Source organism: Plasmodium falciparum (assembly GCF_000002765.6).
Source record: "Plasmodium falciparum 3D7 genome assembly, chromosome: 3".
Lineage (NCBI taxonomy): Eukaryota > Apicomplexa > Aconoidasida > Haemosporida > Plasmodiidae > Plasmodium > Plasmodium falciparum.
Window position 1 is genome coordinate 870213 of NC_000521.4, and position 16044 is coordinate 886256.

Genomic DNA, 16044 nt, shown 5'->3' on the forward strand with positions numbered 1-16044 from the left:
ATTATAATAATTTACCATTTCATCATGTTATTATAATTTATAATAATTTTTTTTCATTTTCTTATTTCTTATTTCTTTTTTCTTTTTTCTTTTTTCCTTTTTCCTTTTACTTTTATTTTCCTTTATTATATTTTTTTTTTTTTTTTTGTATCTTTAAGTTTTTTCATTTTACATTAAGAAAATAAGTTTTTCCTTTTTGGGATTTATAGTTAGTTTACTGCTACTTTATTATTTTATTATAATATATTATATCATATGAAAGTATTTTATGTTATCTTATCATCATTATAATATATATATATATATATATATATATATATTGAATTTTTTATTTTATTTTATTTTTATTTATTATTATTCGTTTTATCATTATAATTTATTATTATTTTAACATAAATAGGACACCCCTGTTGATTTTATAGTATGTATATATTTATGATTATAGCATATATTATTATAATTTTTTTACCTTACTAATTTATTTCATTATATATCATTATTTTATATATATATATATTTATTCATTTATTTATTCATTTATTTATTTATTTTTATAATTATTTATTTATATGTGTGTATCCCTTTTAATGTTTATAATATCAAGATGAGTTATAAAACCAATTGTACGAACTCTAATGCTAATACAAATACTTTGAATAGTTCTTCAAATTATAACAAAATAGATGATAATATAATATTAGATGAAGAATGGAAAAAGAAAATTCTGGAACCATTAAAAGATCTAAGATATAAGACAGAAGATGTAACGAAAACGAAAGGCAATGAATTTGAAGATTATTTTTTGAAGAGAGAATTATTAATGGGTATCTTTGAAAAAGGATATGAGAAACCATCACCTATACAAGAGGAAAGTATACCTGTAGCTTTGGCTGGAAAAAATATTTTAGCAAGGGCAAAAAATGGTACAGGCAAAACAGCAGCTTTTGCTATACCCTTACTAGAGAAATGTAATACCCACAAAAATTTTATTCAAGGTATAACATAAAGAAAAAAAAAAAAAAAAAAAAAAAAAAAAAAAAAAAAAAAAAAAATATATATATATGAGGGTATTATTTATTTCTATATAATTTGTGAAAATAAAAATATGAACATATCAAATATATATTTATATATATATATATATATATATATATATATATATATGTATATATTGTGTATATCTAAATATATTTATTTATTTTTTTTTTTTTTTGTTTAGGACTCATTTTGGTACCCACGCGAGAACTTGCCCTACAGACCTCTGCTATGATTAAGGAATTAGGAAAACACATGAAAGTACAGTGTATGGTAACAACCGGTGGTACATCATTAAGAGAAGATATAATGAGGTTGTATAATGTAGTTCATATTTTATGTGGTACTCCAGGAAGAATATTAGACTTAGCAAATAAGGATGTAGCAAATTTATCAGGTTGTCATATTATGGTTATGGATGAAGCAGATAAATTATTATCACCTGAATTTCAACCTATAGTAGAAGAACTAATGAAATTTTTACCAAAAGAAAAGCAGATACTTATGTATTCTGCTACCTTTCCTGTGACTGTAAAAGAATTTCGAGCTATTTATTTATCAGATGCCCATGAAATAAATCTTATGGATGAATTAACCTTAAAAGGAATAACACAATATTATGCTTTTGTTAAAGAAAGACAAAAAGTACATTGTTTAAATACATTATTTGCTAAACTTCAAATTAATCAAGCTATCATCTTCTGTAATAGTATTACTAGGGTAGAACTACTAGCCAAAAAAATTACCGAACTAGGATATAGCTCTTTTTACATTCATGCAAGAATGTCACAAACACATCGTAATCGTGTTTTTCATGATTTTAGAAATGGAGCATGCAGATGTTTAGTTTCATCAGATCTATTCACAAGAGGTATCGACATACAGTCAGTCAATGTTGTTATCAATTTTGATTTCCCAAAGAATTCTGAAACTTATTTACATAGAATAGGAAGATCAGGAAGATACGGACATCTAGGACTAGCTATTAATCTTATAACTTTTGAAGATCGTTTTAATTTATATAAAATAGAAGTAGAACTAGGAACGGAAATACAACCAATACCAAACGAAATTGACCCATCCTTATATACCTAATTAGCAACATTGATAAATATAAACACACGAAAACACACATATGTAAATATATATATATATATGTATGTAATTATTTATTTTTACGTATAAAAAAAAGAAAAAAAAAAAAAAAAATTTTTTTTTTTTAAATGTTATTGACATTTATATTGGATTATATAAATTAATTAAAAAAGCATAAATAAAATTATAATATTGCGAAAAGTAACATATTTTTATATATGTATATATTTGTACATTTTTTTTTTTTTTTTTTTTTTTTTTTTTGTTAAAATATTTATAATTGCACTAAAATTAAACATACATATACACACACACACACACACACACACAAAAAAAAAAAGAAAAATAATATAAATAATATAAATAGTAATAAAATAAAAATATAATACTAATAAATATAATTGCCTAATTATTATTTATTTATTTATTTATTTTCCATTTACATACAAATATTAATTCAAACGCTCATAGTTAAAAGAAAAAAAAAAAAAAAAATAGAACAATCTCTATACATACCTCATTGGATTATGTAAGGAAATATAAGATTAAAATCAGCAATTATATATATATAATATATATATATATATACATGTACATATATACATTATATTTATATATATGTTACATAAGATATTTTAAAAGAGCTACTTTTTATTCGGTATATATCAAATAAATGTATTATTTAAATATATTTTTTTTTCTTTTAAATTTATAATTTTTTCTCATTTTTTTTCTATTTTAAATATAGAATCCTTTTTATCGGTACTAAAAAAAAACATTACATTTGAATATTTTAACATATTCTTTATGTGGATATATATTTCTGTATATATATGAATTATAAATACATTAAATGTTGGTTAAAGATTTAAAAATATATATATATATATATATATATATATATATATATATATATAAAGCTTATATATTTAAAAGATTAAAAACATAAAATATTTCTGAACATGTAATAATAATAATGAAATAAAAAAAAAGAAAGCCTTTGGAAAATAGAACATTTCGAAATAATGAAAAAGAAAAACAAAAAAATTATACAAATGTGAAGAAATATAACTTTTTTTTTTTTTTTTCTTTTTAATGTATTTTTAAATGGGTTTGTATGAAAAAAAATTTGTTCTTTATTATATTTTAAAATAAAATTATAAATGGTTTTTAAATTCGTGATCTTAATTTTTTCATTTTGAATTTTTCATTTTAATTTTTTCATTTTAATTTTTTCATTTTAATTTTGTTATTTTAATTTTTGTTTTTTTTTTATTATGTATCCTTATGATTTATTCCTATTATAATCTGAATAAATCTACCAAAAAATAAACATATACATTTGACCATTTTTTTTTTTTTTTTTTTTTTTATTTATTTTCCCTAATTTAAGAAGGATATAGATGAAAAAAAAAAAAAAAAAAAAAAAAAAAAGGAACTTACAAAATTTTAAACCATGTTTTATATATGTGAAAAATAAATATATAAAAGTTATTAAATTTGTAAATGATTAATATTTGTAACCGTTTCTTATTCAACAAATAATAAGAAATAAATATAAATATTTATTTAATAATAACAGATATCTTTTTTTCTTTTTTTGTGTTCCTTAACCAGTAAACAAATAAAATATTATATAAATTAGTATATATTAAAATATATATATTATTATATAAATATATAAAAATATATATTTATATATAATAATATTTTAGAACTATCGAAAATTTATGGGGCGTTCTTTTCTTATTTATGCGATTTAAGTGCGACGATACAATAGTTTTTTTTTTCCACTTTTTTAAAATATAAATATATAAAAATATTATATATATATATTATATATATATTATATATATAATATGTATAAAGGAAGATTTTTAGAAATGTCTTTAAATTCATTTTTTTCTTATCAAAATTGTTTCTTAAAAATATATACATATTTATATATATAAAATGTATATTTTTTTTTTTTTTTTACATAATAAATATATTCAATATATATTATATATAAAATAATATATATTATTATATAATTAATATAAAATAAAATATAGTATATTATATATACGAATATATATTATATTTAATACATATATAATATATATATATATATAAATAAATATATATATATTATAATATATATATATATATATATATATAATAATAATATATGAATGCAAAAAATAAAAAAATATAATAATTCTTTTTAAAATTACAAAATGAACATAAAAATTTTTTTTTAAACTAAAATTATTTTTTTATACCCCATATTAATATTAAAACTAGATTAGCATTATAATATATTATATATTATATATATATTATATATATATATAAAAAAAAAAAAAAAATTGCTCTTTTAAAATTCTTTTTTTATACATATATAATATAATATTATATATTATTATATATTATTATATATATATATATATATATATATATAAATAAATATTATTCAAAAAAATTAAAAAATAAAAATATATTTGTTTAAAAATACAAAAAAAAAGAAATTTATTAGAAAAAAAAAAAAAAATAAAATATATTATTTATAATTTTATAAAAACATTTAATTTTTTTTTTTTTTTTTTATATGTATATTTATTTTGATATATCAACAAAATAAAGTTTAAAATAAAATTTTTCTTTTCTTTTTTTTTTTTTTATACTAAAATTGTAATTTATATTTTTTATTTATTTAAAAAATAATTTTTTTTTTTTTTTTTTATCATTTAAATTATTTAACTTACTTTTTTTAAGAAGTATAATAATATATATATAATATATAATATATATATATATATATATCGAATTTTTTCTTTTTATCATTTTCCAATTTTTTTTTTTTATTTTTTTTAAAAACTAAATTAACAATGGAAGTTCCAGGAAAAGTAATTGGTGGTAAAGTTGGAGGAAAAGTTGGTGGAAAAGTACTTGGTCTTGGTAAAGGAGGAAAAGGAAAAACAGGTAAAAATATAAATAAATATAAATAAATAAATATATAAGTATATATGTTTTTTATATTTATATATAATAACAAAATAATGGTTCATAATATTATTACTTCTTGTTTAAAATTATTTTATTGAATCAAAACGTTAATGTACCAAATTTGCAATTATTAGACTATAATTTATTGCATAAATTAATATATATATAAAAAAATATATATATATATATATATATATATATATATATTAATTTATTTTTATCTATTTGTCTTTATATATATATGTAAAAATATTTGTCTGCATATAAATATGTGAGTAAATATATATTAATATTATATATATATATATATATATATATATATATATATATATATTTTTTTTTTTTTTTTTTTTTTTTTTTTTGCCTTGCAGGTTCAGGTAAAACTAAAAAAGCTCCATTATCCCGTGCATCAAGAGCTGGATTACAATTTCCAGTAGGTAGAGTTCACAGAATGTTAAAGAGCAGAATATCTTCTGATGGAAGAGTAGGTTCCACAGCAGCAGTTTACGCCGCAGCCATTTTGGAATACTTAACAGCAGAAGTTTTAGAATTGGCAGGAAATGCAACAAAAGATTTAAAAGTTAAGAGAATTACCCCAAGACATTTACAATTAGCCATTAGAGGTAATTTTCTATTGAAAAATAGCTATTTTTTTTTTTTTTTCTTCTTTACATGAACAAATAAGGGGAAAAAAAAATAATAAATATAAAAAAAAAAAAATATATATATATATATATATATGTATATTTATTTATATATATATATTTAAGACATGTAATATGCTTACCATATAATATTTTTTTTTTTTTTTTTTTTTTTTTTCTTCCCTTATAGGTGACGAAGAATTAGATACTCTTATTAAAGCAACAATTGCTGGTGGTGGTGTTATCCCACACATACACAAAGCTTTAATGAATAAAGTTCCACTTCCCCCAACAGCTCAAAAGAAACCAAAAAAAAACTAAATAAATATTGAATTGTATTATAATAAAATGAAAAATATATAAATAATTATTATCATGAGGGTGTTATATTTATGTAACTTTCCCTTTTTTTTTTTTTTTTTTTTTTTTTCCAATAGTGTAAATATCAACTTAAGAAGACAAAAAATATTCATATATATATATATATATATATATATATATAATATGTTTATATATTTATTTATACATAAATATATTGAATTGTTTACATATTAAAAATTTAACATTATATTAATATATATATATATATTATTTTTAAAAAAAAATGTCCTTTTTTTTTTATTCCATGAAGATTTTTTAAGGTTATTTATATATAGCATACTATACAATAATAAAAGGAAAAGTGTTTTGTTCTATCATTTTCGTATCTTTTTTTTTTTTTTTTTTTTTTTTTTTTTATTATCATTATATGATTACAAATAAATATATTATATATATGTACATATGTGTATACATTTATATATTATTATTTTTTTTTAATTATCATTCCAAATTGCTAAAGATTGCATTGATAAAAAATATATTAAATAGCAATAAAAAAAGAAGAAATATAACAAAATTCAAATAAAAGATATATATTCCTTTTAATGTAATAACAATATATATAATATTATATATACGGTTATAGAATAAATAACGTACTAAATTCAATAGTATTAGTAAAAAGATTAAATGAAATAATATAATATTTTTTTTTTTTTTTTTTTTACAAAATGAATAAATAAAGTAAAATGAAAAGATATCAAATATATTTTATATATTATCTTTATTATAGGTGTAGGATATTTATTATTGAATTGGTTATATTAATGAAATATTAATTTTGATAAATGAATTTTTTTTTTTTTTTTTTCAAGTGAATTATTTGTTTATATACAGATTTGATTGCTTATTAGAGAAGTAAATCTTATTTATATTTTACCTACAAATAATTTTAAGAGGATTCACGTAAAAAATAATAAAATAATAAATTCATATATTAGTAGTAAAAATAAATTGAATTTAAATATATGTATATTACTTACATTGGATATATAAAAAAGAATAAGGAAATTTTTGATTGTTTTTTTTTTTTTTTTTTTTTTTTTTGGCACTGGGAAATTTATTATACATTTTTTAGAACATATAAAATATATATATATTATAAATCTTATCAGATAATATAAAAGTCACAATCAATATAAAGAATATAATATATATAAATATATACATATATATATATATATATATATATATATATATTTATGTTGATTTTTTTTTTTCTTCTTTTGAAAATATGTAAAAATTTACTTTTATTAAAAATGATGAGGAAATAAAATGAAAGAAGAAACAAAAAAAAAAAAAAAAAATAAAAAGGAAAAAATATTAAAAAAAAAAAAAATAAAAAGAGAAATTTTGGTAGTTATAATAATGTTTGTAATATGTTTAGATATTTAAAGAACTTTTTTACATTTATATATTCTATTATCTTATTATGTGAATATTTATCTTTTATAAAACATTGTATTGCTATGAATCTTAGGAGTTATAGAAAATGCAGTCTCTATATATTTAATAACAAAGTGGATAAAACATCTTCTTTTCCTTCATGTAGAAAAAATTGTGTAAATTATATAAATAAAGATAATGATTTAAAAAGGTTTATGAATAAAATTAATAAGAAGAACTGGTTACGATATGAAAAGAAAAAGAAAGAAAACTTAAACATAAAAGTGAATAATTCCAAATATGATAAGGAAAGTCTGCATATGCTCATTCCAATGGAAATACCTATAAGAAAAATGAATAAATCTAAATCAAATGTGATAGAATATGATGATATTAATAAAGAAGTAAGTGAATATAAAAAGAAAGAAAAAAATAATATTAAACAAGGAAATGAAAAAGGAATAGATAATAAAAGTGTTTGTAATCATGTAATAGAAAAAAAAGATGTTACCATCGAAGATACAATAAATAATTGTTGTGATGTAAATAATTATAATAGTCGTCAAAATAAAAAGGATGAGCATAATTCATGTAGTGAAGAAAATGTATCCGATATAGATGACCTGAAAGAGAAGAATAAAAATACAATAAACACGAAAATAAAGAAAAGAACAAAAGAAAAAACAAAAAAAAAAATTGAATCAAATATAAATAATAATAATAATAATAATAATAAAAATAATAGTGATGATGATGATAATAAAAATGAAGATGCAAAACGAACAAGAAGAGAAGAAGTTAGAAAAAAATTATCGGACTTAGCAAAAATGAGATGGCAAAATGAAGAAGAAAGGAAAAAATTATTAAGATCTAAAAATAAATTTAAACATACAGAAAAAACCAAAAAATTATTATCCTATAAAATAAAACTAAAATGGACAGATGAAAATTATAGAAAGAGAATTATAGAAAAGACAAGAATTTTTAATCAAGATGAAAATACAAAAAGAAGAAAATCTATTTTATTAAAAGAGAAATGGAAAATGAAAGATTTCAGAGAAAAAATGTTATGTAATAGAAAGCCATATAGTGTTGAACGTAGACAAAAACTATCAGAAATTATAAAACAAAAATGGAGAGAGGATGAATATAAGAATAAAACATTAACAGCTATTAAAGAAAATTACAAAAAAAGAAAATTGCTAGTCGGATTAAACCCCAACTTTAATTATATTCAAAATGTGATGTTGTTTAGGCAGGTACGAATCAAGTTGAAAGTTAATATATATTTGTATGTATGTATGTATGTATGTATGTATGTATGTATGTATGTATGTATGTATGTATGTATGTATGTATGTATGTATGTATGTATGTATGTATGTATGTATGTATGTATGTGTGTATGTTTTTTTTTTTTTTTTTTTTTTTTTTTATATATATATTATTATCCCTTTTGAAGAAAAGAATGCACATTTTAGTGCATTCATGTGTTCATATTTATTTACATTTCTAATATTTTATTTTTTAATTTTTATATTTTTTTTTTTTTTCTAGCTTGGTATTAGTGCTCCCAAGATTCGTTTTTTTCCAGAAATTCACAAACAAAAATTGAGAGGAAAAAAAAAAAGAAAACACAAAAGGCAAAAAGAAAATTACAAAGAGAACTGGAAAAATATTTATGACAACCTACTGGATAAAAACGAGTTCCAATCATCTTTATCATATTTAAATAAAATTCAGAATTTAAGTGTTAGTGCGTATTTATAATAAGCTATCAAGGGATAATATGAAAAAAAAAAAAAATAAAATAAATAAATATATATATATATAAATAAATAAATGTATAAATAAATAAATATATAAATAAATAAATAAATAAATGTATAAATAAATAAATATATAAACAAATAAAACTTACACATTATACATTATACAATATACATGTTGTTTTAATAATAAATATGTATATCATATTGATGTATAATATTAAAAAGACAAAAAAAAAATTTTTTTTTTTTTTTAACAACCATTAAATATAACTACATTATTTTTTTGATATTTCATATATTATATATAATATATAATATATATTATTTATTATTTATTATTTATTTTTTACTACACATAAGAATATATATCTACGTATAAATATATATTTCTTAGTACATATGTATTTTTTTTTTTTTTTTTTTTTTTTTTTTTTGTTATAATTCATCAAATTTGAATTCTGTGTTTTTGTTTTATATTTTCTTGGTTTGTATATACATTTTTTATGTTATTATATTGCATACTTAATATCACATGTTGATTATTATGATTTGTGTGCTTTTTAAATTTTTTTTTTTTATAATTTTGAATAGGGAAATTATTCAAAAGTTTATTTATTTTATTAATATATACGGAATTTTTTAAATTATTATGATCTAGATTTATGTATATATTACATAGTTTATTTTTTTTATTTTTAATTTTTTTTTGCATATGGAGAATTTCTTTTTGATTAGGAGTTAATTTTTCATATTCTTTATAGATTTGGTTCCTTTTAAACATTGCTAATTTTTTTTTTTCTTGTATTTTTTTTATATGTTGTAAATATTTATATGTAATATATAAACCATCATTGTCAATTTTATTCATTGAAAAATCAAGATTTTTAACTACAACATAATTACATGTACAAAAGCTAGATAAGAAAGATGAATATAAAGAGCTGTTGATATTATTTCCTGATAATAATAATTTACGTAATTGTATTTTTTTGTTTCTTTCTTCTTTTTGTTCTTTTTGATTTTTTATTATATGATTATTTGTTGATTTGTTTTTTATAATTATATTAGTTAATGAGAAGGATAAAGTTAATAAACTTTTATATGTGAAATTATTCCATCTTAAATCTAAGACTTTTAAATTATTTAATTTATTTTTTTTTATAAGATTTGATATATATATTAAAGCATCATCATCTAATTTATTTGAGCATAATTTGAGAATTTCCAATTTATTTAAATCTAAATAATATAAATGTTTCTTAGGAATGTTGTGAGAATAAGTATCATAAGAATTTCCATCTAATGTATCAAGGGATATGCAGGATTGGTTATTTGACGAGCTATGTATATTGTATTTATTTATGTGGTTACCCCTACCATCATCATTAAAATTATTATTATCATCATAAATATTAATATTATTATCATAAATATTATTATTATTATTATCATCGTTAATATTCTTTTTATCATCGTTAATATTATTATTATTATCATAATCCTTTGTAGTACTATCATTTCCTTTCTTCATTTTTAATTTATTTATAAATTGTTGTAATTTGCTTTGCTTTCTTTCCATTTTATTATTATTATTATTATTTTTTTTTTTCTGCTTGTTCATTTTTTCGTTTTTCTTGTAATTTGTATCATGGTCTAATGCTTTCTCCATACCATCATTATTATTATTTGTTAGCTGGGCCCCATTTATATTTTCTTTATTATCGTTCCCAATTTGTTGATTTTGTTTTTTTTTTTTGTTTTTTTTTTTTTTTTTTGTGAAATAATTATAAAATCCATAATCGTCGAAAAATATTGTTTTTTTTTTTTTCTTATAAACAATTTTATTTTCTTCACAAGTAGAAATAAAATATTTTTTGCATTTGTCTTTCCTTATAATTATTTTATATTTCTTTTTTCGTCTTTTATGTATTTTTTTTTCTTTTCCTTGTTCAGAATTATTTATATTTATTTTTTGTTCTTGCATATATTTTTTTTCCGTGTTTTCTTCACATTGCTGAACAAGTTGTTTTCCGCCTTGATCCCTTTTATTGTTATGAATAGATATATCATTTCTTTTTTTGTTTTTTCTTTTTTTAATATAATTTTGATTAAAGTAAATAAGAAAATTTTTATAACGTTTAGGTTGATAATCATTATCACACATATTTTTATTATAAATATTATTATTGATTAGTATTTCATCGTTCTTATATTCACTGGTTTCATTGTTATCATTATTACTACGTGTATCCATTTCTATCATCAAATCGTAGAGTATATTATTACATATAAAATACATGCATTTTAAATTATTATTTCTGAAATAATCAAGGAATATATTAAAATAAGACAAATATATATGTGATCTGATAATTTTGATAGTATGTATATTTTTAAATATAAACAAGATCAATGATAGGAAGAAACAGATTGTTGAATTTATAAAACAATCATTTATATATATACCTATTATATCTTTAATTTGGTTTCTTAATAATTTTACAAATAAATATTTTATATGACTTAACATTTTATTACAATTATTTATTTTTGATAAATATATATATTTTTTTTTTAATTTCTTTTTAAAACTTTTCTGTACATTTTTATATCCAATATTTTTTAGAAACAAAAATACATCAAATATATTTGTTTTGTTCTGATCATATAACTCATAAAAAGATTCAGAAGGTATTTGTAAGAATTTATTATTACTATAATCATTATCTTCATTTAAATGATTACAATTTAAATCCTTCTTTTTCTTTTTCATATATATAATCCTATGTGTACTTAAATATGAAAGGATGTTATTCGATTTTAATAAACTATGTTCATTATTATTTAACAAAGAATCATCAACATAAATATTATCCTTCTCTTTATAAATAGTATTATTTACTTTTTTATTATTATTATTATTATTATTATCTAAGGTCCTTCTATTTTGATCATCATATCTTATTATATTATCTCTTTGTTCCGTTTTTTTTAAATTATTAACATCATATTTTTTACGCATATATTCGTTCAAGGGTTTGAATACTATATTATTGTTTGTTACCGGAAAAGAAATACTTATATTATCCACAATTTTTTCATTATGTTCTTGTTCTTGTTCTTGTCTAGGTGTTGTTACCACCTTTTGAGAATCGTGAGAATAATCCGTTTGTGTATTTTTTTTAATGTTCCGGAGGATGTGATTTTTTCTGGCTTGTTTAAATTTTAATAGATTCCATTTTTTTAATAACATAACTTCATGTGGCGAAAAAGAAAAGTTAGCGTGATTACTACGTAATAAGAAAGTAAAGAATGCCTTATTTATTTTATTAAAATAATATTCTTTTAATTTTTTTCTAATCATTTTTTGATACATTAAATAACCTATCAAATTATCGAGCTCATTTTTTTTTTTTTCATCCATATGGAGAAAAGTATATTTTCTTTGGTTATTTAAATTTATTTTTATTTTTTTTATTTCTTTTTTTAAACACAAAACATTTTGTATAGAATGAAAAAAAACATTTTTTTCTTTTTCAAAAGAATTTTTCACTTTTTCAAAATTTTTTTTCTCTTCTTCAAAAGAATTTTTCACATTTTCAAAAGAATTTTTGTCTTTTTGTAAAATTCCTGTTGATAAATATTTTTGTTCATCTAAATTACTTTTTAATGATTTAAATGGAACGGATGGTAGTTTATTTGTGTATGTATATTTATTGTGATATTTATTTTTATCATAAATTGTATATTTATTATTATCATGGATATAAAAGTTCTCTTTATTATTATCATCTTTGAACATATTATATGGAATAGAACCTTTTTCATCACGTTTCATGTGTACATGTTGTACATATTTATTATATGTAGAAGATATATGTTGTGTATTAGATTCATATGGATATGGTAAAACAAAATTATTATAATGAAAAGATGTTTTATGATCATTAATGTTATGTCTTTTATTATTTTTATTTTCTTCGACTTGATAATTTACTTCATTATTATTATTATAAAAACTGGAACTATTATATATCCCATTTATATTATTTGTATTTAATATATTATGTGTATCCGTTTTTGTTGTATTCATAAAATAATCCCTCTTATAATTTTCATTATAGTTGTCATTATTTTTATTATTTTCTCGAGTGACCCAATCTTGTTCATTCCAATATACGTAAGAAGAATCCATCATAGGGTCTAAATAAATATTGGAAGGTCTATAAAACATTTTACTTTGATTACTATAAAAAAGTGTACTATTACTATTACTAGGAATATTAAATGTACAACATGCATTTAGTTGTTTTTTTTTTACTATTTTTTTGGGTGTCGTTAAGTTTTCCTCATATGCATCTTCACTTAAAATATTATTTGTCATAATATTTGGAAAGCATATATTATAATTGCATGGGTTCTTCATATATTCAATAATGTTATTCTTCTTATTATAAATATTATTATTATTGTTCACATTATTATTATTGTTCACATTATTATTATTGTTCACATTATTATTATTGTTCACATTATTATTATTATCCATATTATTATTATCGTCCATATTATTATTATCGTCCACATTATTATTATTGTCCACATTATTATTATTGTCCACATTATTATTATTATTGTCCACATTATATTGATCATCATTATTTTTCACATATGTTTTATTATTTTGTATATCATTAATATTATTATCATACGTATTACCTACATTTTTATATATTGAAAAACTATTATTTATATTATATGTATATATTTCATTATTACTAATAATATTGGATTTATTAATATTTTCTTCTAATTCTTGATTATAATTATCTCCACCAAAAGGTGTGTGTATCTTTTCTTGTACTATATCTTCATTTTGTGCTGTCAAATTATTACTTGTTTTTTTTTTTTTTTCCTCATAATTTTCGTTGTTTGTATATAAATTATATGGATGGGATATTTCCTCTTCGTTTATATTATCATAAGGATAAAACTTTTCCTGCTCATTTTGGTTAACATTTATTTTATTATCATTTTGTTTTAGATGTTTTATATTACATTCGTCCTTAATCTGTTCAACTTCTTCTTCCTCCATGTTACAATGTTGTTCGTCTGCACAATTTTCTATAGTGGTGCTTTTCATATCGTAATTCACAAAATTTAATGATATCCTTTTTTTTATTTTTCTTATTGACAAATTTTTTTTTTTTTTTTTTTTTTTATGAACACATGACCAATTTGTACCCAGGTAGCTATTTTTTTTTTTTTTTTTTAATATCCACACTAAATGGTATATGTTCCTTTTTGATTTATTTTCTATTTTATTTTGTCTTTTACAATTTTGTGGATTATTAAAAATTATTTCATACTTTATTCTTTGAATTATACTTTTTATATACCTAATTGTTCGATATTTCTTTATCTTTCCAATTTGTTTCTTATTATATGTATTATAGCTAGCCAAAAAGGAAGAAGAAGAAGAGCACAAACGAGGAAATTTTATTTTACTACAATTATTATTACTACAACTATTATTATTACTATATCTATTATTATTACTATATATGTTATTATTACTATATATATTATTATTACTATATATATTATTATTACTTTTATTATATATATTCTTATAAATATTTATTTTTTTATTTTTTCTTTTTTTACTACCTAATTTGGCGGTATAATAATAACATTTAGGAAATGGAAATTTCTCGTTAACACGCTTTAATGATAAAATAATTTTTTTGTATATATAAAAATCGTTACTTTTTTCAATAAAATTATTAAGAAGATTTTTTAAGTAGTCAATTTGATATTTATGTGTTCTATCATTAAAAATGTGTGTATTATTTTCTTCTTCACTCTTTGAATACGTATCAAAACTATGATAAGAATTTGTTTCATCTGATTCGGAAATATTATTTATATTTTTAATCTTCTGATTGTACACAGATAGAATGAAATTGTTACTGTTCATATTAAAAAAAAAAATAAAAAAATAAAATAAAATAAATATAAAAAAATAATATAAATAATGAAAAGATATAAATAATGAAAAAATTAATAATAAAAAAATGGAACGATTGGAAATTGTAATATTTAATATTTAATATACCCTTTTACAAACGTGTAACTATCTTTCATTATATGTATTTATTTATTTATTTATTTATTTATTTATTATTTTTTATTTTTTTATTTTATTTTATTCAATTTATTATTTATTTCTTTTATGCATAATATTTTATAATTACTATTTCAAAAGTTGTAATATAGATTAATTCAAAAAATATATTTTTTTTTCATAGCCATGTGTACAAATCCGAAATTTTACAACTATTGAAAAAGAAAAAATATAAAAAATATAAAAAAAATAATAAAAATGAATAAATAAATAAATAATAAAAAAGAAAAAAGAAAAAATATAAAATAAAAAAGGAAATAATAATAAAAAATATATAAAAATATATTAAACAATAATTGAAGAAAAATTGTAATTCTTTGAAATTTAAAAATAAATATATATACTAATTAATATTATTATACAAAAATTAAAAACACATAAAAAAATAAATTTTCTAATTTGAAATTAAAAAATTAATCCATTAAAGACACCAAATGATGGATAAAAAAAATTTCCTATTTCTAGAATTAATCTTTTACTTAAATGTTTAAAACAATATCGTACCTTTTTTCATATTTTTATATTTATTTTGTTATTTTTTTGTTTTTTTATATTT

General features: G+C 18.0%; 4 protein-coding genes across 4 annotated transcripts; 3 read left to right on the plus strand and 1 right to left on the minus strand.

Moving 5' to 3' along the window:
- Positions 1–604: 604 nt before the first annotated feature.
- Positions 605–2130, plus strand: PF3D7_0320800 (ATP-dependent RNA helicase DDX6; the record flags this gene model as incomplete). The annotated part of the gene is made up of 2 exons (XM_001351242.1): positions 605–995; positions 1220–2130. The coding sequence occupies 2 exons, from the start codon at positions 605–607 to the stop codon at positions 2128–2130; spliced, it is 1302 nt and encodes a 433-aa protein (XP_001351278.1).
- A 2870-nt stretch (positions 2131–5000) lies between these two features.
- On the plus strand, positions 5001–6083 carry PF3D7_0320900 (histone H2A.Z; the record flags this gene model as incomplete). The annotated part of the gene is made up of 3 exons (XM_001351243.1): positions 5001–5094; positions 5490–5741; positions 5953–6083. 3 exons carry the CDS (start codon positions 5001–5003, stop codon positions 6081–6083), a joined length of 477 nt encoding a protein of 158 aa, XP_001351279.1.
- Positions 6084–7522: 1439 nt separating this feature from the next.
- Positions 7523–9299, plus strand: PF3D7_0321000 (conserved protein, unknown function; the record flags this gene model as incomplete). Its single annotated transcript, XM_001351244.1, has 2 exons — positions 7523–8788; positions 9087–9299. 2 exons carry the CDS (start codon positions 7523–7525, stop codon positions 9297–9299), a joined length of 1479 nt encoding a protein of 492 aa, XP_001351280.1.
- Positions 9300–9746: 447 nt separating this feature from the next.
- PF3D7_0321100 (conserved Plasmodium protein, unknown function) lies at positions 9747–15281 on the minus strand (the record flags this gene model as incomplete). The annotated part of the gene is made up of 1 exon (XM_001351245.3): positions 9747–15281. The coding sequence occupies one exon, from the start codon at positions 15279–15281 to the stop codon at positions 9747–9749; it is 5535 nt and encodes a 1844-aa protein (XP_001351281.1).
- Between the last annotated feature and the right edge of the window lie 763 nt (positions 15282–16044).